Source organism: Misgurnus anguillicaudatus, unplaced genomic scaffold, assembly GCF_027580225.2.
Source record: "Misgurnus anguillicaudatus unplaced genomic scaffold, ASM2758022v2 HiC_scaffold_33, whole genome shotgun sequence".
Taxonomy (NCBI): domain Eukaryota; kingdom Metazoa; phylum Chordata; class Actinopteri; order Cypriniformes; family Cobitidae; genus Misgurnus; species Misgurnus anguillicaudatus.
The window spans coordinates 1,821,255-1,849,245 of record NW_027395283.1 but is presented as its reverse complement, the minus strand read 5'-3'; the positions used below and the strand labels follow the sequence as shown (position 1 = coordinate 1,849,245).

The 27,991-nt window shown below is 38.1% G+C and overlaps 1 protein-coding gene and 1 pseudogene across 2 annotated transcripts; both read right to left on the bottom strand.

The window, feature by feature from the left end:
- Window positions 1-13: 13 nt before the first annotated feature.
- Window positions 14-27,920, bottom strand: LOC129437059 (uncharacterized). Of its 2 annotated transcripts, none has more exons than XM_073865913.1 (3): window positions 27,611-27,920; window positions 12,312-12,864; window positions 14-1,785 (listed from the first exon to the last, which is right to left on the bottom strand). In XM_073865913.1, exons 2-3 carry the CDS (start codon window positions 12,544-12,546, stop codon window positions 698-700), a joined length of 1,323 nt encoding a protein of 440 aa, XP_073722014.1. In that variant the 5' UTR covers window positions 12,547-12,864; window positions 27,611-27,920; the 3' UTR covers window positions 14-697. The 2 variants fall into 2 exon arrangements, with proteins under 2 accessions (XP_073722014.1, XP_073722015.1); XM_073865914.1 differs by lacking the exon at window positions 27,611-27,920 and adding an exon at window positions 14,405-14,653.
- LOC141363154 (uncharacterized) lies at window positions 21,826-25,547 on the bottom strand (annotated as a pseudogene).
- Window positions 27,921-27,991: the final 71 nt, after the last annotated feature.

Below are 27,991 nucleotides of genomic sequence, written 5' to 3'. Positions count from 1 at the left end.
TTAATGGAAACCATTATGAATTTCTGTAAAGGTTTTATTGGGTTTTTTTCAGAAGGGAAGTGACTTGACAGAGCAAACGTCTTGTCGGGTCTTTCACCTGTATGGAATCTCTTGTGCTTAGAGGTCACATAATTTACTTATCTCTATAGCGCTGTTTTCACTGTCTTCAAAACAGGCTGATTAGCTTGCCGTTAGCTTAGCTGGCGACTGACATATTCCTGTGGGCGGGGTTTAGTCAAAAACTGTTCTATTGTAGTCATTAAAACAGGAAGTAGAGGTCTGTAGTCCAAACCGGCCGTTCGCTGTAGGCTTTGAAAGGCGAATTCTGTTAAAGAAAATATATTGCCTGGCAGTGAACTTTATCATTTTACAAGTATTATTTATGCTGTTATAGCAACATTACACACTAACTAGGGTTTAAAAAATAGCATTAGGAAAACGTGACCTTTCAATCTTGCAATCACAGACCTTGTAGCTAAAACTGGTACTGCAATCACACAACTAGTGGCCAATACGCAAAATGACAACATAAACATCAGTTGAGGACTGCAAATCCACTTTTTTAATGACAATATCCTTGCCAGGCCACTGATGTCAGTGATATAAATATTTGAAATGAAAATTAATTCTTAATGTCTAGTGACATATCAGGGCCATTTTATGATTCATTTATATAAATTTCTTACATACTGTTCCTTTATGGTTTCTCTCCAGTATGAAGTCTCTGATGAGATTTTAAGTGATCTGACTTAGAAAAAGTCTTGTCACACTGAGAGCATTTGAAAGGTTTTTCACCTGTATGAAGTCTCTTGTGATTTTGTAATGTACCCCGTTGTCCAAAACTCTTTCCACAGACACTACAGTGATAAGGTTTCTCTCCAGAATGAACTCTTTCGTGGTTTTTTAAGCTACTTGAACAAGCAAACGTCTTGTCACACTGAGAGCATTTGAAAGGTTTTTCACCTGTATGAATTCTCTTGTGCTTTAGTAATGTATGCTTTACACTAAAACTCTTCCCACAGACACTACAGTGATAAGGTTTCTCTCCAGTATGAACTCTCTGATGGACTCTGAATTGAGGTGAATTAGTGAAACTCTTTCCACAGTGAGCGCAGACGTAAGGTTTCTCTCCAGTATGACGTCTCTCATGGATTATCAGCTGATATTTATGACCGTAACATTTATCACAGTGTAAACACTGATAGAATTTCTCTCTAATGTGAATATTCTGGTGTGATTTTAATGAACGTGAATCCCTAAAGGTTTTCCCACATTCACTGCACTGATACGGTCTCTCATTGGTGTGTAAAAGCACATGTCTCTTCAGATTATGTTTACAGCTAAATCTCTTCTCACAGTGAGGACACTCGTAAGGTTTTTCTCCTGTGTGAATTCTCTGATGAATATCAAGATTTTGTTTGATTGTGAAGTATTTTCCACATTCAGTGCAGTTGAAAGGCTTTTCATCACTGTGTATCCTCATGTGAACATTTAGACCAGAGGAAGAGACACAAATCTTCCCACACTGCTCACAGTGAAACTGCTTCTTCTTCTTCTTCTCTCTGTGGTCTTCTGAATGAAGTTTCTTCTCTTGTAAGGTAGTAAAGCTGATCTCAGATCTGGTGAAGAGTTTCTGTTCTGTGTGTTTTCTCTCATGTCTCTCTAAATGTCTCTGTGAGCTGAATGTCTTTCCACAGGTGATGCAGGAAAGAGTTTGTGCTGTCAGTAACTCTTTTGATGTTGAGGACATTATTTCTATATCCAAACATGAATCACTCTTCACATCTGAAAGAGAAAAAAACAATTAAATTGTCGTTTCACTCTTATTTACACAAAGAAGGTAGAAGAATTGAGATTCTGTATCTTTTTCTAGATTCACACATTAGACAAAAGACAGGTGTCAGCAGTGGTTAAATTGGCTTTTGTAGGGAGGGGGAACCCTTATTTACCGTAAATGGTCATCATTCAAAATCGCGCCGTAAAATTACTTAATGCATTTTACACCAAAGGGGCTCTTTTTCCAGTATTAACAGTGTTACTGTTTCCTCTAGGATTTTTTCCAGCTGTGGCGGCAGGGGGCGCCCATGATGATTATAAATGTACATAATTTTTTTAAATGTAGAATATAGGCTACAGTAAACTAACATGTATTTTTTTATCATTTTCATGCTGTCATTTACTTTTCCTTATATTTATAGTATATTGCTTTTCTATGTTTGATCTAAACTGTATTTTCTTAAAAAATACGTTAAAAAAGAAGTTTTATAGCTTCATATGGATCTTTCATTGTAGTTTTAATGTAGTGTGCAAGTTCGTGCTCGTGTTTAGCGTTACAGAGCTGTTGCAAAGTCACGCACAGTCCTGTTTGATAATCCGCACACTGTGATTGACAGAACCGACATCGGCAACAATTTATTCCACACCCGGCCTGTTTGACATAAAGACCCCGACCCGGTCACACCGCAAATCGCGCAATTAAATAACTTAAATATAAGCCTTTAACGGTCTTCAGACAGAGCTTAAACCCAAATAAGCACGGGGTCCAGGGGCCATCGGGAATTCCTGTAGCAATCGATTCCGGCCGCCGATCAAAAGAGTTTACTTTTGGTCAGGTTTGGTTTTGTGCGAATGCAACATAGACAGGGGAAAAAATTTAAATGTTGGCACAAGATGCAGCTAAATGCCCCAAATTAACAGACCTTTTTCGCAGTCAAAAGAGCGCTATGGCAGGAGGTGCAGATGAGGAAGGACCAGCAGCATGGACATGACAGGTACACGATTAGTGATGCACTTATTATACACTGAAATCATTTATATTTGCATTTAAATATAGGCATATATTATGTAAGGGATAATGTAGACCGAGGCGGTTGTTGTTGTAGCGAACACAACCCCGCCAGGCTTATCAGGACCCCACGCAAAGCGGAGCTTGAATCAGCCTGACGAGGTTGTATTCGCTATAACAACCGCCTCGCTCTAAATTATCCCGCTTATTACATTGCTACCTACCAAATAAATCAATAATTTGAAACAGAAGGATTTAAAAGACAATTAGCGCAGCACTGAAAAGGGGGGAAGCTACATAATAGGTGCGTTCCATTCGACAGGGTCCCTGCGGAGTGTTCACTGCTCCCTACTCCCTGAGCACGGTTTATCAGTTGAAGTGGACTTCACGGACAATAACCGCTCATTTGGAACGGCCTGTAAATGTCATCAAAGAAGTCAACGACGGGGTCGCGCAGATTGATATAACATAAATTTATATAGGACTACATTTCATATTTTAATTTTTATTTACTATCACATTTAAAATATGTAAAGTATACAGTAAAAAAACATTGAGTACTATGTAATGAAAAAACGTATGTTTATTATACACTTTAATTGACTGTTGCTGCTATTACTTGACTATTAACAGAATTGAAGCCCTGCTGTAACTGTCATGCAAATATGAAAGTAAACTTTTATTTGGTTAACTATGTGTATTTATGTGTTTTTAAACGATTGTCATATAATTGCATAGCGGTCTGACCGTTCTGACTGGTGATCACTTGATGCGCGCAATGACAGTTGGGTGATTATCGCTCTCCACTTCCTGTGAAGTGATGTGTCGATGTTCCCTGATTTCCTATGCCGTGCGCAGTGCCATTCGAACTGAACATGTTCGCTCCCTTCGGATTGGAATCTCACTTAAGATGGCGGAATACCCTGTGAAGTCCACTTCGCAGTCCACTTACGGTCGAATGGAACGCACCTTATGTCTATAGACCCTTTTACAGCCCACTTGATCAAATATCCCGTGCGCGCATTTTGGCAACAGAAGTGGTGTTGTTCCCCAGTGGTTCTAACGTGTTAGCAACTCAAAAAGTTTTTAAAACGGTTTCTCAGCATCAAAATGTCTGGTAATTGCGTTTGGTTGCACCAATAATATACTAATATGTGTTGCTTCACTGCTGATACTATACTTCTTGCCATACTTCCATTGCCAACGTGCGCGTGCATACGTTGCCACGTCGTCATTGTGTACAAACAGTAAAATGGTCTAAGGAATCCCTGTATGTCTGTATATAAGCTGTTGGAGAGTGATAGAGAGAAACAGGTTGATGATGACCCCTGCATTCATATTGAGGAGGAGGAGGAGGAGGAGGAAGGAAAGCAGAGCAAGAGGAGGAGGAGAATGGACAGTACAAGAACAGTGATGGGTACAGGGGCAGTGTGCAGGGCTGGTTAGGCAATCATATTACCCTGCTGGAAAAAAAACAGCATACCAGCAGGACCAGCATCTTGTGTTTTGGTTCTGGTATGCTGGTGACCACCAGCTAAACCAGCATCAAACCAGCATAGACCAGCATCATTCCCATGCTTGTTTGATGCTGTTTTTTTTCAGCAGGGTAGGCATATCAATCAATCAATCAATCAAAGCTTTATAAAGGACACACAAATAGAAAAATACAGCACATTACATATTATCATATAGGATAAAATGCAATAGTGCCACATACTAGATAATAACCTGACTAAAGCACAGATTGAATTAAAAAAAGGAATTATTCTAAGTCATATTTATTACTGATGTTCTTCTCATGCATATGTAGCTGTACAATCAGTAAGCAGAGGCAGGGTCCAGCACAGGGGAAGTGGAGCCAGGGAGAGTTGAAAGTGAGTATGTACACACACAATCCCTATTTTATGGGACTGTATTGTAGTTTTTGAGTATCTGAGTGGGTATGTGTGAGTATTTGTAACAATTGTATCACTCCGACTGACTGTACACATGACATGCTGGTAGTTAGCAGTATACAGTGACTTATGTGTTCGAGATTAGGTTTTGCTGACCTGGTTGTGTTCAGTGCAGTGGTTACTTGCTTATACAACCTGGGGAGGCAGGTGTTACCCTAAAGTTTCTTTAAGGTCTTCGGCATAACCTGATTCTCTTTATACCATAAAAACACTATTACAAATAAAATAACTTAAAAAAATCCTGCTCGTGCCCCAAGGGCACTCGCGTAAAAGGCCTCTCCATCTTGAAGTCCCGGGCTGAATTTCAGTCCCAGTACGTCCCTGACGGGGACATTTAAAAACTGTTACCTATCGGAATCCAGTCGAATTTTGGTCTTGGATGTTAGACCCGCAGTTCACTCTCGCCTATTGAGTCCCGACCTGGATCTACAACGCTTATAACACGTTAATATTATTACACCCGTTACATCAAATATTAGGAGTTTCACCCGCGAGTACCCCGATCCTGTTGTTTCGTCTGAAAACAGATGAAACAGTCTTACCGTCCGTCTGCTTCAAGTTTTTATTACCAACGTCCTTCTCTTCCACGGGAATAATGTAAGTTTCCTTCCAAACAGATTCGACTATTAATGTCTTGCAGTCCCATATAAGTAGTATTCAGTGTTTAGCCTTTTGTTTTTGGACAAACATCTTATCATTTAATGTGAAACTTTGTGAGTGTCGATCTAAAGCACAGAAGATTGATTGACAGCTGAGCGATCAGCAGCGCGCTGCGTTTATAGCAGGGGTCTCAAACTCAAATTGGCTTGGGGCCATTTCTGAAATTGACATTTCATCGGAGGGCCGCAGAGCTATATTAAGGTTAAAAAAGTACAATATTTCTGTAAATGTACTGTTTAAATTCTATTATTTAATGTATAAAAATAGCAGTGGTTTTTATCTTTTAAATATACATTTCATATAAGTAAATCATTTCTTAATGATTTAATACTTTAATACTAGGGCCTATTAAAACCTTGCACTAAACTAACAAATAAAATTTCTGTATACATTTATAAACTATTATAAACAATTACCATCAGTAAGTGTTTGTGTTTTGATTTATTTTGAATTGTTTTCAGTCATAATATTGACTTTATTATGTTCCATCTTTGTTATTCCACAGTTTTAATGAATTTGCTATTATATGTGGAAAAATATGAATAAGTGAAAGTGATTCTAAAACTTTTAAATGGGTAGTCAATGTTACATAAGCTCGTTAAACAGAAAAAAATTTTAATACTGCTCTGTGTAATTGCATGGTAAGCTACATAATAATATATTATACTTCATTATAGCAGTAGCCTACATACTTTTATCCTCTGTATGTTTCTCCTCATCTTTCCTCTTTTCTTAACCTGGGCACTTTGATGGCTCTTTTTCTTATCTGTAGTTTATGTGTTGCAATACATCTACGGCTCTGCCTCATATATGCGGTGTCTCCAGAAGGTGACTTGTTGATGTGAACCCCACCGCGGCTCTTCTCTGAGTAACAGCTGATATCCACCCGGAAGTAACAAATACTCTCTGGACAAACACTGCAAAGTCCTGTCCAGATTAACTGATTGCATGATATGATTGACGCGAGGTTCACTTCAGATGAGGAATTAAAGTCCGATCACGCATTCCGCTATCCTCGCAGTCACGGAGCGCGCGCGCACGCGGCTCATGGTTGCGTAGCAACGGGTGTGGCCACGCCACGGAGCGCAACTTCCGCTCCCGAGCACTTTAGAAAGTAAGAAACGCCTTGACTCGTTTTAACACGCGTTGTTAGACGCGAGATGTGAACGAACCCTTAAACGTTTAAATTAAAAATGAAACAAATATGAAACAAAGTGAATAAAAATCTTTCTGCGGGCCAGATTATGTTATATTGTTGAAAGGTGCCGCGGGCCGCAGAGAGGGGGAGGGCGGGCCGCAAATGGCCCGCGGGCCGGGAGTTTGAGACCACTGGTTTATAGCCTATATTCTCAATAACCAATGGCCTGATAAGTTGATAATATGAGTACAGTGATTCCAAATGAATGTCCAAAAACCTCGTAATATGTTAAATCTAAAGTTTAATCATGTCTTTTCTCGCAGCCCCGCGCTGCGTCCGTGTATATGCGCATGTGAAAAGCATACGCGTGATGACCTTGCAACTTAAATTACCCTTATTTTATTGCCATACAGATAAAAGTAAAATAACATTCGAAACTGTAAATTGTGTATTTTTATTTGTGTAAACTCACAATAAGGAGAAAACCTTGTGCTTATTTAAAATCGTTAAAAACATGACGTATTTTCTGCTGCTTTGGTTTAACAGCGCGTCACAAAAAAGAACAGAAACTTAAATACTTCTTTAATTGTCAATCTGATAATTATAACATATTTCGTATAGGCTTATTTATTTTATTATTATTTCTCAAAACAGAGACGTAGCCTAATCATCATCTGTTGATTTTAATCTTTTTGTGCATGAAACTAAACCCATGGGGGAAATGATGATATTTTAGGAGATTTATTTATAAATCAGTGAACAACGCCAATCCAGAAAGGAATTTATTTCTTTAAGACAGCCAGTCTGGAAGGGCGGACATTTCGCTAGCTTTATTTATTTTGCGAGCTGCCGCCGCGGGTTTTGTCTAGAAGGGATACAGAAAATGCCGAAAAATTTAGAATTAGATTTGGAGGTAGGATTATTAGGATGAAAACAGCGTATCTGGCTAAATGAGATACAAATACATCATACAATCCTGTGAAATTTTGTGTTTAGAGTTGGGTTTGGGTCAGTGCTTTAAGTGGGCCGGAACGCCCCGGTACTCAGTACCGCCACTTCTAAAAATAGCTCTTGAGCGTACCACGACCTCTCCGTGCGCCCAGAACGTGCTTTTAGCGTACCGGAACGCTCATTTGCACATCTGTTTAAAAATCAGAGGTTTAATTGAATCATTTGCTGCGCTGCGGCTTTTCAGGGCGCCCTTAATGTACGCTTCCTAATTCGTCCCACCGAGAGCAGAGACTACATTACCCATACACCCTTGCGTTTACAAGTTAAAAGCGCATGCGTCGGACGGTCAGCAGTGTCAACGTGCTCTGGAGAGGTGTGTGAAAAGCGCAACCATAGCTGCTAGGTTAAAATGAAAATACAATGAACACTTAATATGCCCTCCTTGTTTTAGACTCTGAGTAGTAAAAGAACACGGTCAGAATCAGGGGACTCGCTGGCTGACATCCCACCAAGCCAGAATGATAGCTGCAGGTCAGACGCAAGCCTTGTAGGTAGGGGAGACCGGGTATAGTTGTAACACGGGGAGAGTTGTAACACTACCAATTCCAGGAATCAGGGATAAGATAGGAGTCATGGGACAGTTTCAGTTTTCTCAGACTTCCTTTATGATCCTACATGGAGGTGTTGCCATCTGTATTGCCATCTCTCCTAAAGCTACAGCAGAAAATCTAATTCTGAGTTAAGAAAGTTAAAAAAACTAACAAGATAATATTTTTTTTAGCACTTCCACTGTTGTAGATAATGTTGTATAAGTTGTATCAAGTCAAACTTCAGTTTCTCTAGTAAAGAATGGTATATCAACCTTCTGCTAATTTCAAAGCACCATGCTAATACAGCTAGCTAAACAATGGGTGACAGTGATGGGGTAGGTTGTAACATGTGTTTGGAAACCATACCCTTACATACAAATAAGAAAATTTTTGTGATTTTCACACCATGTGAAAAGCCAAAACAAGAAGGTAAAAATAAACTGCCGGGAAAATAGTGAAGGCTGATAACTCCTCTTCAGATGAGGAAGATTTCTGGGTCGTCTGCATGGAACTATTTAGAAATTCAAGACAATTCATGCACAAACACATACAATATACACATACACTCCCCATATTCACACATATTTTATTGTTGCAGCTATTCATTTAAAATAAAACTGTTGTTGTGGCATAACACTTGAAGTACCCTTAGTTTTGGGGCATTTTGTCTACCTGTTACAACTTACCCCAGTATGTGTTACAATCTACCCCAGTAGTGGGGTAGGTTGTAACAAAGGACCATCTTGTATTTGTCGTCATCTCAAAAAGTCTGTGACATAGTTGTAGAAATTTAAACGGTTTCCATTTGTAGTAGACAAATGTGGGTACATTGTCTAAAAGTTTCAGACATGTAGCTAAAATAAAAAGGTAGTTTTAGGTGCTGGAGAAAAAAGTGTTACAATCATACCCGGTCTCCCCTACGTGATAATCTCCGCTGTCGCGGCTGTCAGTTTGGTTCCCCTCGACGCAACTTCGGATTTCCTCAGGCGATGTGCAGAAAACATTCTTGAAATTGTAATAGACATTTAGTTTAATTGCTAAACTACAAGTGAGCGAAATTTAAATGAATTTGAACCACCTACACAGTAGTTTTACCACCCGCAAAATGGAAAACAATGGGACAAAATAAATGACTTTCGAGTTTAAAATGGCCAGTATTTTGTTATTCTTGAACCCATAGACATGGTCTTGGTGTCATTTTAAAAAAAATGTTAAGCTCTTTCTATCTGAACAACTAGTTTTAGCATTTAACCATGCTGAAAATGTTACTCACATATCTACCTTTTGCACATTTTATTTATGTTCAAAAGCTCTACAGTAGCTCTTTCTAATGGTATATTTTTTCAAAATCCTTTTGCACATTTCATTTATGTTCAAAAGCTCTACAGTAGCTCTTTCCTTTCCAATGGTATTTTTTCAAAATCCTTTTGCACATTTTATTTATGTTCAGTGGCTATTTCTAGCTCAAGCAAATCCAGAAACTTATAAAAGGATTTATTATTTTTTACAAGGTCGTCTGTTGACTGCTGAATATAAAACCCCTTCAATATAGGAGTCGAGTCAGCAAAAAAAAAAAAAAAAAAAGATTTATATATATATATATATAGAGTACCGGCACCTCTTTTGGGCCACTTAAAGCACTGGTTTGGGTGAAGGATTAGGATAGTGCTCATCCGGCGAGATTTCGTTTGCTGTATCCCTTCTATCCACAACCGCAGGCGTGGCGGCCCGCCACGGTTGGATGTATATAGCGGAAACACTGAATTAATGTGTAAGGTATAGGTTGAGTAGTTATTCAAACAAACAAAGATAAATACATTACAATTCACTTACAAGTTTGCTTCAAAGGTTGACCCAAACTTTAAAACCTGAACTTTTAAGGGGTGGTTTCCCGGACAGGGATTATCTTAAACCAGGACTAGGCCTTAGTGTAATTAGGAAATAAAACTAGTTTTAACAAACATGCCTTACTAAAACATTACTTGTGTGCATCTTAAGGCACAACAAAGGGCGCTGATGTATTTTAAGATATGTCAGTACAAGTTGTTTTGAGCTCTTACATTTATTTTAGTCTAGGACAAATCTAATCCCTGTCCGGGAAACCGCCCCCAAATTATGCAAATCTATGAGTCTGACACCCTATAGGCCTATGCATTCGTTGCACATGTCATTATGCACAATTGATCAAACCTTAAAGGAAGTTATAAGACTCAACCTTCTTTACTAATTATAAGCATAAGATACCCCAAAAGATTCAATTAACAAGAAAAACGACATACTGAATCAGCGTCAATAAATATGTCTTATTAATTAGCCATAGAGATTCCATAAGCTGGTCAGCAGTTAGTAAAACAATCACTATAGTTAGGTTATACTTTAATCATTTGTTTCTAGATTTCTATTAAGTTTTCTCGAAGTGTGCACCATTCTTACCTCTCTATCTCTCTCATCTCTACAATGTCTAATGTCATGATCGTGCAAATGCGCATTCTTGAGGATCTGATCGAGACGCGGCCTGCGTACCAGTGATGCGTTTTCAACTAACCCGCCTGCAACTTGTACCGCAAAAAAAGACGTCTGTGATTTTGGCCGATTCGGACGGGATTTAAATTCTCATGCTATTCCTGAGATAGGAGTGTCTGTTTCATGCATTTTGGCGTTGCAGAAGATCACGTGCTCTGGATATGTGTGTTTGTAACCTAATGTTTGATATTTTGCTTTAAATGTAAAATTATTACAGAACATGTAATTTATTAATTTGATTTTAACAAATCAAAATAACTTATACAAATCATACAAAGTAGTCTACGTGTTTTATATAACTGGCTGCTTATAATAAACCCAAAGAAATTAGGAAATAATGATTAATAACAATTTATTATCTTAATTAATTAACATTACCATTTCAGTGTGAAACAAAATAAGGTTGAGTTCCTTACCTTATAACGTTATTGATATTACAGTGGCCAGTCTTAACAGTGTATGATATTCAGCTCGTCTTGATTTAATTATTTTATTTCGCAGAATGGAAAAAAACATAAATCTGAATGAATGGGACTCAAGACCTTACGGCAGATCACGTTGGCCAAAACACGAAAAGAACCGCGTTTTCAAAAGATATTGCGATTAAGCATAGACATTTGCATCCAGACGGGATTAAATTTATCAAAAGAAAAGACCTCTGAGTTTGGCGAAAAACATTAGGTAAATTGCTCTGGAATTTTTACAGAGGTTGCAGAGAAAAACACAGACATGGCCGATTCGGACGGGATTAAAAACAAATATTCTTACAGTTATTCAAAGATGCACAAATAATTCCATATATTATTTCCTGTTTAAGAGCACGTCCTTCATTATTTTCTGGGGAATTTTGAAACTAACTGAAGTCATTTGGACAGAAAGAAGCCTCTCGGACTTCATCAAAAATATCTACAAATGTATTCATAAGACAATCGGAGCACTTGGGGGTTTAGAACAACACAGAGGTAAGTGATTTATGATCAAATTATTATTTTAGGGTGAACTTACCCTTTAAGCCTACATACCTGTTGCTCAATAAATATTAAAGATATCCTAAACTCAGTGAGTTTGTGACTGAAAACCCAAAATAGGTAGCCTGGTTAGCCAGACCTACATCAAGATGTAAGGTCTGGCAACTCTTCACACAAACGGCTCAATGCAAGGGGCGGGATATAAGGTTGTCCCTCAAAATGCCTCTGCACGCAATAGGATAGCGCTATGACCAATCAGAGCAACGAAGAAGGTGACGTATGAGTCCCCTGCGTTTCCCCACCAGTGGAGCTAATTGGTATATCAAACTTTTACCGTAACCAGTCGGCAAAACTCCAAACAAATCTTTCTTGCTTAAAAAGGACTTCAGTAGAGTTATTTGCTCTTCTCTCAAAGAAAAACATAAGTCTAAGTCCTCCAGAGTCGCGGCCAAAGCCGCTTCAAAAGAAAGCTGTTCGCCAGCAGCAGCAGCCATTCTTTGTTTTCAAGTAGGAACCGTCGCAGACAGCTCTGTCGTCATCATGTTAAGCCCGCCCCACAGACGCTACACACGATGTGATTGGCCTGACCAAATTTTGGTTTTTGGAGCTGTTAAGTGTATTGTGAGTGCCTAGACTAAACCCTGGCAGCAAATATATTTTGCGGCCGCTAGGGTGCGTCTAGATTTCTAGGCTACAAAATAGGTGCTCCCAGCAAATAGAACAATAATTAAGGAGACATACCTGATGAAATAAAATCATCATCTTCCTCAGTACGACCTTTCTCTTCTGTGGGTTCAGTTTTGATTTCTGTGGGTTCAGTTTTGATTTCTGTGAGTTCAGTTTTGATTTCTGTGAGTTCAGTTTTGATTTCTGTGGGTTCAGTTTTGATTTCTGTGGGTTCAGTTTTAATTTCTGTGGGTTCAGTTTTAATCTTCATCATGAGGTTCGTGCAGTCGATAAGTTTAACTGAACACATCTTCAGTTTGGTCTGCAGGATCTGCTGCTGTTCTCCAGCATTACAGACAGAATCCAGAGACTCTGTGGAGGTTTGATCCTCCTGTAAGCTCTGTTTACTGTCACACACTGTAGTGTCCTAAGTGTCTGTGAGCTTTGACTCAGTATAACAGAGTAAAGTCAGACTGAGATCGGAGTCTTGTGTGTGTCTGGATTTCTCTTCAGAGAGTTTAGAGTCCAGCAGTGTCTGTGGTGTGCAGCTCTGATCTCTGCTCATCCACACTGAATCCAGACTCCCATCATCAGTCACATACACTGAAGATTCACAACAATCCACATCCTGATAACACAACACACACAGACAGTAAGATTAGAAATGATTTGATGTTGTCTGGGGTGTATTCCAGAAAGCAGGGTTAACTTACCATTAGATTAACCCTGAACTTTGGGTTGATCAACCCCAAACTTGCTTACTCTGGGTATGTCGGTTCCAAAACACAGTTTAAGAGTTTAAGGCATTGTCAATGGATCACAGATTTCACGAGTCACCATGGAAACGTCAGATAACTTAAAAGTTTTTAAATGAGAAATAACATTATAAACCAATACTTTCTGTCAAAATCAATGTTTCATAATCGGCTTAGAAGTGTGTGATTACAAAACAGATCAAATTAATTAATTAAATAATTAATATGAACCTATTTTACCCCATTTAAGTCCAATATTATATGTGTCTCAACGAAAATACACATAATATTATTTAAATGCCTGTAAAAATAATCATAGATTTTATATATGACTTTAAATATATTAATTATATCTAATATATATATTAAGATTATCTTTTCTCTTACAAAAATTAACAATGGTTTTACTACAGTTAAAACAAAAAACATGGTTACAGTAAAACCATGGTAACCACAAAATAACCATGGTTTTGACAACCATGGTTTTCAAAAACCATAGTTAAACCATGGTTTTGCTAATCAATGCCCCCCCAAAAAAAAACATGGTTACCACAACTTTACACCAATAAAACCATGGTTAATTTTCATAAAGGTTGTGGCACATCAAGTGCATAATCTGTCATAAGGCTTATTTACAGTTTTTTTTTTATATATGATTGTATTGTGTATGCATAAAATGCACTATGATTATATTCACTATATTGTACTTATTTCACTTCTGCTCCTTTGGGTGACCCCGTTTAGTTTTTGGACTTTCCATTGTATGACACTGTATCACCTTGGAACTTTAGATTAATCTCAAATTATATAGTAAGTGAAAGATGAGGTTATTTATGAATTGACAAAATTGATACGGAAATGTACTTTATTGTTAACATTAATTAACTGATGGAAATGTGTTTCATACATCCACTGATATTTGGAGATATATTAATAATGAACATAATTAAATGTATTGTATTTAGTCCGAACACAAATATGAATCAATTTTTATTAATAATGGACATAATTTAATGTATAGTAATTAGTCCAATCACAAATATCAATCCATGTTATTAAAAAACTGTTTCTTTAAAGAAAATATCATAATTTTTTAAGAAAGCAATAAATATTTGCGACTGTAAATGTAATAAAATAAATGCTTTAACATTGTAATATTATGGAAAATATATGCTTCCACGCCCGCTGCACGCTCATCATATGTACACGCATGCGCAGACATCCTCCGGAGCCTCGTTTACCTCGGAGTCAGTTGCTATGGTTACTTACATAACTCGAAAGTTACCTCCGTATTTGGAACCAAAAGCAGAGGTTATCCGCTTACTTACTCCTAAACTTACCCGGGTAAGTCACATAACCTGCTTTTTGGAATACACCCCTGATTCAGATAAATTATGTTTAAGCTGTACAAACCTCTCGATTCATTGCTAAATCTCCTCTTGACCTCAGCTTTGTCTCCAGTAACGCCACCTCTTTCTTCAACTGAGAGATTTCTGTGATGAAATCATCAATATATCCAGCACGGACAGATCAGTTCATACTGATTTACAGCACATCTCATCATTAACGTCTGAACACTAAAATACACAGAGACAAGACTCTGTTTAAACTCAATGAAACACGCAAGAGAGTAAAACACTGATGATACACAAACACATCACACGCGCGCTCTTTCTTTCTTTAGTGAGTTTATTTGCGGACTAAAGAGCTGCAGCGCCTCCTGCTGTACTGGAGACAGAAGACGCTCACTGATTTACAAGTGAGTACGAGGAGGCTGCAGATCTGGAGGCAGATTTACGGCTCTGTTGTTACTGGTGTGTCAGTAGGGTTGTCAGTGTGTGAGAGTGTACACGATATAAGATAAACAGTATAATGATATGCACCAAATATTAAAATATATGTAGATACGTACTGTTGATTAAAACACTGCAGGAGACAATTAAACTGCAATGGAATTTACTAGTGAACTGAACAATTAATAACACACATTATGGTACCTCCCTTTATTAAACATGTTTTTTATGGTAAAAGTGTAGTAACCATGGTTTTTGTGTAGTGATTACTATCAGCAAAACCATGATTTTACTACACTAGTCAAGGTTTAACTATGATTTTTAAAATTAAATTGTGTTTTACTACAGTAACCATGTTTTTTTTTGTAAAACCATTTTCGTAAGGGCTAAGCTATATTCAGGTTTTCATAAATTACTGTCACCTCTTTGTATCCGTGTACACATTCAGGGAGAGAGATTGTGCACATGAGACAGATGTGACAGTAAATTTAAATATAAAAACCTATGAATATAATTCAAGTGTTACTACATCCTTCTAAAGGAATTACTAGTTGGTAACTATGATCTTCACTATAGAATATTGATCCTATTGAAGTAATTACTTTAGAATGATGTAGTAACACTTGATGATTATCATTTGACATGATTATCACTTTAAAATACTGATTTTAATTATTAAAAGTATTATTTAAAAAAACATGTTTGGCAGACTGTATAATGCACTGTTTAATATTCCGGTAATAACCACCTTAGAGGGCAAATAACCCAATTAATGCCCAGAGACCAGGAGGACAGTAAGTATTTGGGGTTTGGGGTAAGCAGGCTCATAAAAAGCCCAGCAAGAATACTGAGAGTTGCTTCTGCTATACATTGACTTGATTGCTTTGTACAGAGGTGGAAAAAGTAATAAAATATTATAGGCTACTCAAGTAAAAGTAAAGTTATTTTAATAATATTTTACTTAAGTAAAAGTAAAGTTACTTGTCTAAAAATCTACTCAAGTAAAAGTAAAAAGTAAGTCATTTTAACTTTACTCAGAGTATTAAAGTTACTTTTTTACAGCGGGAAGAGGTGGAGGATTCTAGTATAGTTCAAAAACGACAAGGGAATATACAGTATTGTTCAAAATAATAGCAGTACAATGTGACTAACCAGAATAATCAAGGTTTTTAGTATATTTTTTATTGCTACGTGGCAAACAAGTTACCAGTAGGTTCAGTAGATTCTCAGAAAACAAACAAGACCCAGCATTCATGATATGCACGCTCTTAAGGCTGTGCAATTGGGCAATTAGTTGAAGGGGGTGTGTTCAAAAAAATAGCAGTGTGGCATTCAATCACTGGGGTCATCAATTTTGTGAAGAAACAGGTGTGAATCAGGTGGCCCCTATTTAAGGATGAAGCCAACACTTGTTGAACATGCATTTGAAAGCTGAGAAAATGGGTTGTTCAAGACATTGTTCAGAAGAACAGCGTAATTTGATTAAAAAGTTGATTGGAGAGGGGAAAACCTATAAAGAGGTGCAAAAAATGATAGGCTGTTCAGCTAAAATGATCTCCAATGCCTTAAAATGGACAGCAAAACCAGAGAGACGTGGAAGAAACGGAAGACAACCATCAAAATGGATATAGAATAACCAGAATGGCAAAGGCTCAGCCAATGATCACCTCCAGGATGATCAAAGACAGTCTGGAGTTACCTGTAAGTACTGTGACAGTTAGAAGACGTCTGTGTGAAGCTAATCTATTTTCAAGAATCCCCCGCAAAGTACCTCTGTTAAAAAAAGGCATGTGCAGAAGAGGTTACAATTTGCCAAAGAACACATCAACTGGCCTAAAGAGAAATGGAGGAACATTTTGTGGACTGATGAGAGTAAAATTGTTCTTTTTGGGTCCAAGGGCCACAGGCAGTTTGTGAGACGACCCCCAAACTCTGAATTCAAGCCACAGTACACAGTGAAGACAGTGAAGCATGGAGGTGCAAGCATCATGATATGGGCATGTTTCTCCTACTATGGTGTTGGGCCTATTTATCGCATACCAGGGATCATGGATCAGTTTGCATATGTTAAAATACTTGAAGAGGTCATGTTGCCCTATGCTGAAGAGGACATGCCCTTGAAATGGTTGTTTCAACAAGACAATGACCCAAAACACACTAGTAAACGGGCAAAGTCTTGGTTCCAAACCAACAAAATTAATGTTATGGAGTGGCCAGCCCAATCTCCAGACCTTAATCCAATTGAGAACTTGTGGGGTGATATCAAAAATGCTGTAAAACCAAGAAATGTGAATGAATTGTGGAATGTTGTTAAAGAATCATGGAGTGGAATAACAGCTTAGAGGTGCCACAAGTTGGTTGACTCCATGCCACACAGATGTCAAGCAGTTTTAAAAAACTGTGGTCATACAACTAAATATTAGTTTAGTGATTCACAGGATTGCTAAATCCCAGAAAAAAAAATGTTTGTACAAAATAGTTTTGAGTTTGTACAGTCAAAGGTAGACACTGCTATTTTTTTGAACACACCCCTTTCAACTAATTGCCCAATTGCACAGCCTTAAGAGCGTGCATATCATGAATGCTGGGTCTTGTTTGTTTTCTGAGAATCTACTGAACCTACTGGTAACTTGTTTGCCACGTAGCAATAAAAAATATACTAAAAACCTTGATTATTCTGGTTAGTCACATTGTACTGCTATTGTCTTTTGAACAAGACTGTACATCTCAAACTAGTTGTTTTTAATTGTAGGAACATCTTTACAATTAAAGTGCAATAACAAAAAGTTAATAAAATAAAAAGCTTTTTTAAAGTAAGAAACATTTATGGGATTGTTTAATGATTTTTACATGTGAGTTATGCACTTTTGAAGGTGGTCAGCAGCTAGTAAATACAATCACTATAGTAAGGTTGTAATTGATGTATTGCTGGTAACATACAATTCAATTCAATTCAATTTTATTTATATAGCGCTTTTCACAATACTCAATTGTTTCAAAGCAGCTTTACATTAATAGAAGCAGTAAAAGCACAGAAAAACGACAGAAAGCATAACATAATACACAATAGCACATGCAGTCAAATTTGCTGCGGCTATGACGCAACATTATGAGCGAGCATATTACTAATGTAACGTCTAGAAGAAGAAGCTAAATTAAGCCAAAGCAGGCTACCTCCCCGGGGTAAAAAACCCCCTAGGAGAAAAAAAACAAAAACCCCGGGTTGTTTAGCCGAGGAAATAAAAATAAAAGTCCTAGGAGGGAAAAACCCTTGGGAGATATACATGTATATACACACATATAAACGGATAAGGAGCTTAAGCGGAGATTAAGCGGAGATTAAGCAGAGATTAAGCGGATATTAAGCGGGTCCTGCCGGTGGTCGTTGGTAAGGCATCAGCTGGGCATCACATTGAAGGACGACCAGTAGATCAGAGGTGTGCCGACTTTCACATCTACCGGAACTGGGTCTGTTTGTCCCATTGTCCTCAGGGTCAATGGGACCCAGGGACGAGACAGGGAGAGAAAAACAAAATCATATTAGCGTAGGGGCCGTTCACATGTAATGCAAGTGTCACACAGTGATGTGGTTTAATCAGCTTAGTTTCAGACAGACTAACTATTGAGGCATAATTGTTTTATCCACAGTTGAGGATTTTGCAAATTGGGGGCCCACTGCGACGGTATATATGGTAACTAAGGGTCACCTTCCGATTTTTAAGAGAAAATGAAACCTGTCGACCAGTTTGACTAAGGCCTGTAACCTCACTGTCGTCGTTAATGCAGGTTCAGTGGCAAACGGGTCTATATTGCATACTATTTACAAGATCACGAGAAAACGCCAACATCGCAACCTGACCATACGTGTCAACCCGTTTGACTAAGGCTGGAGGCCCCACTGTCGTCGTTAATGCAGGTTCAGTGGCAAACGGGTCTGTATGGCATACTATTCACAAGACACAAGAAAGCGCCAAAATCGCAACCCGACCATACGTGCCTACCCGTTTGACTAAGGCCGGAAGCCCCACTGTCGTCGTTAATGCAGGTTCAGTGGCAAACGGGTTTGTATGGCATACTATTCACAAGAACACGAAAGTTCCAAAATCGCAATCCGACTATAGGTTAAGATAAGGTTTTTATTTATTTATTTGGTTGGTCTGTGAGTGCTTTGTTCCGTACAGATAACTATTTCGAGTTAAGTACTTTTACTAGACAAATTATGCGAATGCTTTGTTGAAGAGAAAAGTTTTAAGTCTAGATTTAAAATTATCGACTGTGTCTGATTCTCGGACATCGGTTGGTAAATCATTCCAGAGCTTAGGGGCTAAGTAGGAAAAGGATCTTCCACTTTTAGACACTTTTGATAGTCTAGGGATAATCAAGAGACCAGAATTTTGCGACTGTAGTGTGCGTGATGGATTGTATTCTGATAGTAATTCTCTAAGATATGAGGGTGCTAGGCCATTTAAAGCTTTGTAGGTGATTAGTGATATTTTAAATTGTATGCGATATTTAACTGGTAGCCAGTGTAAAGATGCCAGAATTGGGCTTATGTGGTCATACTTTTTAGATCGAGTAAGTACCCTTGCGGAAGCGTTTTGAACTAGCTGAAGCTTGTTTACTTGATTTGCATGGCATCCCCCGAGTAGCGAGTTACAATAGTCTATTCTAGAGGTCATAAAAGCATGGATAAGCTTCTCTGCGTCAGATGTAGACAGTATATGGCGTATTTTCGAGATATTTCTAAGATGGAGGAAGAATGCTGTGCGGCAGATGTTGGCGATATGACTATCGAAGGATAAGTTGCTGTCGAACATCACACCTAAGTTCCTAACCGTGGAAGATGGCACCACAGTGCAGCCATCTATGTGCAACTTGTATTCTGACATATTATGTTTGTAGCGATTCGGTTCAATAATAAGTATCTCTGTCTTATTGGAGTTCAGCTTAAGAAAGTTATTTTATTAACTATATATAGTTTAAATGAGCATATAATGAGATGAGTGCCATGTCTATATACATTTGACACGTTTATTATCTTCTTACTTCCCTGACCTGGGTACCTGATGACCTTTATTCTTCTCTCTCTCTCTCTCTTTCTCTCTCTCGCGCGCGCGCGCGCTCTCTCTCTCTCTCTCTCTCTCGCTCTCTCTCTCTCTCGCTCTCTCTCTCTCTCGCTCTCTCTCTGCAATGTCTAATGACCTGCGCATTCTCGAGGACGTTTTGAACTAAGTTGTGTTTGACTTGACGCGAAGCTGCTAGACCTCGGAAGATAATGCGCATGGTATTAAAAACGCGTCGTGCAATTTCGTACTTAAGAGCATGAATCCTACCTTTCATAGAAATGAAACACTCACTTCGCGTCAGTGGAAAGTGGTCGCTTAAATATGACCAGGGGTTTCTTTCATAAGATTTGAACTGAGGCGGGTCTGCATTAGCGCGCGCCTGTCTCGTCTGTCTCCATGGTTCTTATTGCGCGCTCCCCCGGGCCCCGCCCACTTACATCCGTTGCTCGTCTTTATCACCTTGCTTTTTAAAATATTTTTTTACTCAGTAACGGATATGATTTAAAATGTAGCGAAGTACAATACTTTAAATAAAACATACTTAAGTAAAAGTAAAAGTACAGATTTTAAAAACTACTCAAAAAAGTAAAAATACACAAAAAAAAACTACTCAATTACAGTAACGTGAGTAAATGTAATTCGTTACTTTCCACCTCTGGCTTTGTATGTTGAAGCCCTTGCAAGTAAAACATTAAATTCTTCTTCTTTAAGCATTCATTCTATTGTCTCAGTCTATCAGGATATTGCTGAATTTCCACCGTAGTAGTCTACACAGTCGAATCACACTCAGTTAATAAATCTGTTGATCTCCGCAGCGTGAATAGAGACAGAGCGCAGTTATGCAAATTTGAGAACCACGCCCACCGGGGGGGAAAGCAATTCAACCGTCTCCATTGACTTTGTATTGCGAGAAGCCGCCTCCTTTTCATTTCTGGCTTATAACAAAAAACTGAATAATGCCTAAAAGCTGCTGTGTGACAATATGTACAGCTAACAAGCCAAAGAACCCAGAAATAAGTTTTTATAAGCTGTCGAGCCGTAAAACCCAGTCTTTAAGGAGAATAAAGTGGATCGCCGACTACGTTTCCCCCTAGTGGACGCAGTTCTACTAATAGAAGTACTATGAAAAGTTGCCTGTATCCATTTTTGTGTCTTTAAACGTTCGTTTTTTGGTGTCGACAGCTTATAAAAACTTATTTACAGATTAAACTTAAAAACAGAATAATACCTAAAAGCTGCTGTGTGACAAGGTGTACATCTAACACGCCAAAAAAATAAATAAATACGTTTTTATAAGCTGTCGACTTCAAAAAACGAGCGTTTAGACACAGAAATGGATACAGGCAACTTTTCATAGTACTCCTATTAGTAAAACTGCGTCCAATAGGGGGAAACGTAGTCGGCGATCCACTTTATTCTCCTTAAAGACTGGGTTTTACGGCTCGACAGCTTATAAAAACTTATTTCTGGTTTCTTTGGCTTGTTAGCTGTACATATTGTCACAAAGCCGCTTTTAGGCATTATTCAGGTTTTTGTTATAAGCCAGAAATGACAAGGAGGCGGCCTCTTGCAATACAAAGTCAATGGAGACCGTTGGATTGCTTTCCCCCCCGGTGGGCGTGGTTTTCAGGTTATGACGCGCTGCGCTCTGTCTCTATACACTTATTGCATCGATTCAAGCTCAGCTTCTATGAACCGAAACTTCTGTACAATTTAGCCCCATGAAAAAAAAACAGTAAGGTTATTGTGTAATTACACTTTATGTTTTAACAGCGAGCACACCGAGGGATTGCAGGGCACTAGACCTCTGCTCAGTGTTCTGCATGTGTTCAGTCATTTAAAGGCAGGATATTTGATTTGATCCAGAAACATTTATAGTTATGCTTGTTGAAAGTCTCCTCACATCCTGATACCAATCACTATGTTAAGTTGTCTAAATGTATTTGTATAAAAAATGTTCAACAAATCAATGAACTCAGATGCAATAATTGTACGCAAACAATTTTTGCTCCTCTTCTGTGAGTGTGTTTTGCATGCCACTGCGCAAACTGTTCACGCAGACATCATACATCATCAGCGTGTTCACGTCCGCTCTGTAAACAGAGGCAAACAACTTTCCTGCTGAATTGCCAACCTGCACATGAGCCACAAAACAAAACATATCTTTTGAAACAACAACGGCAAACACTGTCTGGATCAGGAAAGAGCAAAAACCCAAATTAACATCGGTAACTGTTAGTCTGGGTTTCCCCATGCTGCCTTGCGTGCAAATTTATTCACATGGCAAGTCTAGCATTAAAACTATGGACCATTTCCCCCCCTGAAATACGGAACTAATCACAGAACGGGGAGGGGGCAGCAAGACGATGACGACGTCTATGCGACACACCAAAGCAGTTTTGTTTATCCAACACGGCAGCAGACATGAAGTTACTTTTCGATGTGACCTTAGATAGTGTTCTAAGTAGTTTTGAAAATTTTTTAAAAGCCTCAAATATGAGAAAATGAGCATGGGGTTCCCAAACCATGTCTCATTCTATATTAGGCAAGCTAGGTAACTTTACTGCTTTTCCACAAGATGGAAACAGCTGCAGGAGGCAAGGGTCTAAAAGTGTTGTTGAAGTGTTGAAAAGGTGATATGAAATTGCTTGTACACTAATTTCGAGTCAAGTTAAGTATTGAATCTAGTTAATATTGTTGTGTTATTATGCTCTGTATTTCTATTTAATAACTTAACAGTGTGGCAGTTATCTTTGTACATCTTTGTATCTTATCTTTGTATCCTTGTACAGTATAATGCCTGAAGTTATTTGTAATATTGTTTATCAGAGATAATTTATTATTGTATTTTGTTTCTGTTTATTGTAGACCACACAAATAAATACCAGCAAATGTTCATGCATGCAGAAGTAAATCAAAATCTCTCTTGCCTTCCATTTATCTAACTGGAAACCCTTAATACTATCTCCACAAGTATTTTAAACGAATCTTTGAGCTTCCCATAAGCTCTGTAGTATGATTTTATTTAGATGGATTCAGATATTCTAATTTGATGAAACATTGGCTATGTTTACATGCACAAAATTTCTGTGGGCGGAGTTTAGTCAAAAAACTGTTTTAGTGACATCATTAAAGCAGAAAGTAGAGGTCTGTAGTCCGAACCGGCCGTTCACTGTAGGCTTTGAAAGGCGAATTCTGTTAAAGAATATATATCGCCTGGCAGTGAGCTTTATCATTTTACAGGTATTATTTATGCTCTAACAGCAACATTACACAATAACTAGGGTTTAAAAAATAGGATCAGGAAAAACGTGACCTTTACTTAAAAAAAGTTTGACTGTTGACTAAAAATCTTCCCACAGACACTACCGTGTTAAGGTTTTTCTCCGGTGTGTACTCTCTTATGGGATTTGATCAGTGGGGGCTGGTGCTAAAAAAATTTGGGGGGTGCATGCAAACTTGAAATTAAACTTTTACTGTAGTAATGCAGGTCTGTAAGTAGCCGTATATCAAGTGATGAATATCATTACTGCTTAGCTAAAATGCTGAAAATGTTACTGTTGAAGTCAACTAAATCATGAAATAAATGTACTATGAATGTGTTAATCTGAGTATAATGTGGGTTTATTATCAGTAATGAACTAAACATGGTTATCATTCTCTCTCACACATACACACACACACCCGGAAAATACCGGATTATCTGAACATCACGTCCACGCAAAGGCAGCTCAAATGCGGCACAAAATTTGCCCAGTAAAGTTAGCCTATATCACGCAGACTTATAAACAGCTAACAGGGAAACAATAAAAGGCATTTGACTTACATAGCATCCAGCTAACGTTAGCAACTCTGTTGGTCATAAATCCTAGAAAAGCATGTAAACTCGACCATGATAATTTCCTGCTGCTCAATCTGGTCCAAGCTCCTTAATCCTTTATTTATTCTTCAACTAAACGTAAAGGGTGATGTTGTAAGCATAAAATAATGTTTTCTTTCACCTCAAGGTATTTCATTGCTTTCACTGATCAGTACTGTATCTAGCAGTTACATGGCAATCTGCAACATGTTTATTAGCCTCTGAAAACAATCCAATCACATGAGGTCAAAGACATAAAAAACTATTCTGGTTCCTTTACAACATAAGTGGGAGTTTGGGGCGCATGGCAGATTCAAAACCAGCCAATTAGAGCACAGCCTCAGGTCACATGTTTTTACCCTTTTTACTGACCTACATAGACACTCATTAAGGGTGCGCCCCAGACACACAAACATGACACACACACACAACGAACTCAGTTTTGATATTTTATTTTTTTAAATAAATGATTACATGACTAACAGTGAACACTGAGGGTTTTTCACCTGTATGGAGTCTCTTGTGCATAGGTTAGTTTGACTGTTGACTAAAAATCTTCCCACAGACACTACAGTGTTAAGGTTACTCTCCAGTATGAACTCTCTGATGGACTTTCAAGTTACTTAACTTTGTAAACGTCATGTCACACTGAGAGCATTTAAAAGGTTTTTCACCTGTATGAATTCTCTTGTGATTTAGTAATGAAGCCCATTGTCCAAAACTCTTCCCACAGACACTACAGTGTTAAGGTTTCTCTCCAGTGTGAACTCGCTGATGAACTATTAAGTTACTTGAACAAGTAAACATCTTGTCACACTGAGAGCATTTGAAAGGTTTTTCACCTGTATGAAGTCTCTTGTGCTTTAATAATGTAGACTTTACACTAAAACTCTTCCCACAGACACTACAGTGATGAGGTTTCTCTCCAGTATGAACCCTTTGATGAACTCTAAAATTAGATGAATTAGAGAAGCTCTTTCCACAGTGAGAGCAGATATAAGGTTTCTCTCCAGTATGAACTCTCCGATGGACTTTTAAGTGACCTGAATAAGCAAACATCTTGTCACACTGAGAGCATTTGAAAGGTTTTTATCTTTAGTCCTCAGGTGTGTCACTAAACTTTCATGTTGTCTAAAACTCTTCCCATAGACACTACAGTTATGAGTTTTTTCTCTGGTGTGAACTCTCTCATGGACTATCAGCTGATATTTATAACCGTAACATTTTTCACAGTGTGAACACTGATAGAGTTTCTCTTTAATGTGAGTATTCTGGTGTTTTTTTAATGAACTTGAATCACTAAAGGTTTTGTCACATTCACTGCACTGATACGGTCTCTCATTGGTGTGTGAACGCACATGTCTCTTCAGACTATGTTTACAGCTAAATCTCTTCTCACAGTGAGGACACTCGTAAGGTTTTTCTCCTGTGTGAACTCTCTGATGAACTTTAAGATTGTCTTTGGTTCTGAAGTAATTTCCACATTCAGTGCAGTTGAAAGGCTTTTCATCACTGTGTGTCCTCATGTGAACATTTAGATTAGAGGAAGAAACAAAACTCTTCCCACACTGCTCACAGTGAAACTGCTTCTTCTTCTTCTCTCTGTGGTCTTCTGAATGAAGTTTCTTCTCTTGTAAGGTAGTAAAGCTGATCTCAGATCTGGTGAAGAGTTTCTGTTCTGTGTGTTTTCTCTCATGTCTCTCTAAATGTCTCTGTGAGCTGAATGTCTTTCCACAGGTGATGCAGGAAAGAGTTTGTGCTGTCAGTCGCTCTTTTGATGTTGAGGACGTTATTTCTATATACAAACATGAATCACTCTTCACATCTGAAAGAAACAAAACAATTAAATTGTCGTTTCACTCTTATTTACAAAAAGAAGGATGAAGAATTGAGATTCTGTATCTTTTTCTAGATTCACACATAAGACAAAAGAAGGCGTCAGTCCTGTTATTACAGCTGGGTCATTGTTAGTGATGGGATATTTAAAGCGAGGGTTCGGAGCGCGTGTCGAGAATAAATGGGTATGGGTATGTGATATGACGATATTGATCGTGAACGGTTAAAATATCTCCACAATCCACTTTCTTCGGAAACGTCATTGTATCCGTGCCTACATCAAGTATGCGACAAGGGGGCTCACTACATGAAGGCGAGGTAAGGGACGGGTATACCGTTTTTACCCTGTTTGGCGCACACGTCCGCGGACCATTCAAAGTATTGGCCGTGTTCGCCACAAATTATTTTTTAATCAAATTATTACTCTACCAGTCAGGGCATCACTGATTTGCAACATTTACAGTAAATTAAAAATTAGGATAAGTGAAGAAAAGTAGACGATCCACCATTGCAAACAAAGTTTAGAACAAACATTAAGCAAACAAAGAACAGTGATCAAACATTAGGGTGACAAAAATGCTCCACAGCTTTCTGTTCTTGGAAGAATTGAAAATAAAATAAAACGATAGTGTTATTAATGTAGAAATCACGTAACCAATGATAAACAAGGCCTTGGTTTGGTCTGAGTATTGAGTATGGATAAAGGAGTTGTTGTTTTTTTTGTCGCGTGTCAAGAGTAGTAGCAGAGTGTTGCAGTTTATATTATTAGTAGTATATATTTATATTATTAGTTAAAGATAATAACAATTTTCTAATTTAAATTTTCTATTAATTTACCCGATTAAATTTTGCACGATTATTTGTGACTGATCCACCATTTTGTAGGAGTCAAATGGACCAATATTTATTATTTGTACAAAGATTTTGAATTCTTGTGGCATTATATGGTGACACTTTCAGAATAAGATGAAGTCTTTTTATAATGGATAGTTCACCCCAAAACAGAACCACTTATTGAATAAAATCATTTATTTTGGTTTCTTTGCATACATATGTGTTCTCATCACTTCATAATATTATTATAGAACAACTGATGGAACTTTTCGACAATGTCCTTCATTATTTTCTGGGGAATTGTGAATCTATCCGAAGTCAAATGGACAGACAGAAGCCTCCCAGACTTCATCAAAAATATCTAAAAATGTGTTGTCAAGACAATCACAGCACTTGGGGGTTTAGAAAGACACAGAGGTAAGTGATTTATGATAAAAATAACATTTTGGGGTGAACTAACCCTTTAAGCCTACATACCTGTTGCTCCTAAACCCCTTAAACATTTTAATACTTATATTTTTTGGTCTTTTGATTAGTGAGTTTGTGACTGAAAACCCAAAATAGGTGCTCAGTTATTTTTTTTAAAAAACACAATAATAACTGAGTAGAAATACCTGATGGAATAAAATCATCATCTTCATCAGTGCGGTCTTCCTCTTCTGTGGGTTCAGCTTTTATTTCTTTAGGGTCCGTTTTGATTTCTGTTGGTTCAGTTTTGATTTCTGTGGGTTCAGTTTTCATTTCTGTGGGTTCAGTTTTAATCTTCATCATGAGGTTCGTGCAGTCGATGAGTTTAACTGAACACATCTTCAGTTTGGTCTGCAGGATCTGCTGCTGTTCTCCAGCGTTACAGACAGAATCCAGAGACTCTGTGGAGGTTTGATCCTCCTGTAAGCTCTGTTTACTGTCACACACTGTAGTGTCCTGAGTGTCTGTGAGCTTTGACTCAGTATAACAGAGTAAAGTCAGACTGAGATCGGAGTCCTGTGTGTGTCTGGATTTCTCTTCAGAGAGTTTGGAGTCCAGCAGTGTCTGTGGTGTGCGGTTCTGATCTCTGCTCATCCACACTGAATCCAGACTCCCATCATCAGTCACATACACTGAAGATTCACAGCAATCCACATCCTGACAACACACCACACCACAACACACCACAACACACACAGACAGTAAGATTAGAAATTATTTAATGTTGTATGATTCAGGTAAATGATGTTTAAGCTGTACAAACCTCTCGTTTCATTGTTAAATCTCCTCTTGACCTCAGCTTTGTCTCCAGTAACGCCACCTCTTTCTTCAGCTGAGAGATTTCTGTGATGGAATCATCAATACATCCAGCATTGACAGATCAGTTCATAATGATTTACAGCACATCTCATCATCAACGTCTTAACGCTTAAATACACAGAGACAAGACTCTGTTTACACTCAATGAAACACGCAAGAGAGAAAAACACTGAGGATACACAAGCACATCACACGCGCGCTCTTTCTTTCTTTCTTTCTTTCTTTCTTTAGTGAGTTTATCTGCGGACTAAAGAGCTGCAGCGCCTCCTGCTGTACTGACGAGAGAAGACGATCACTGCTTTACAATGGATTTAGCAAAACAAGT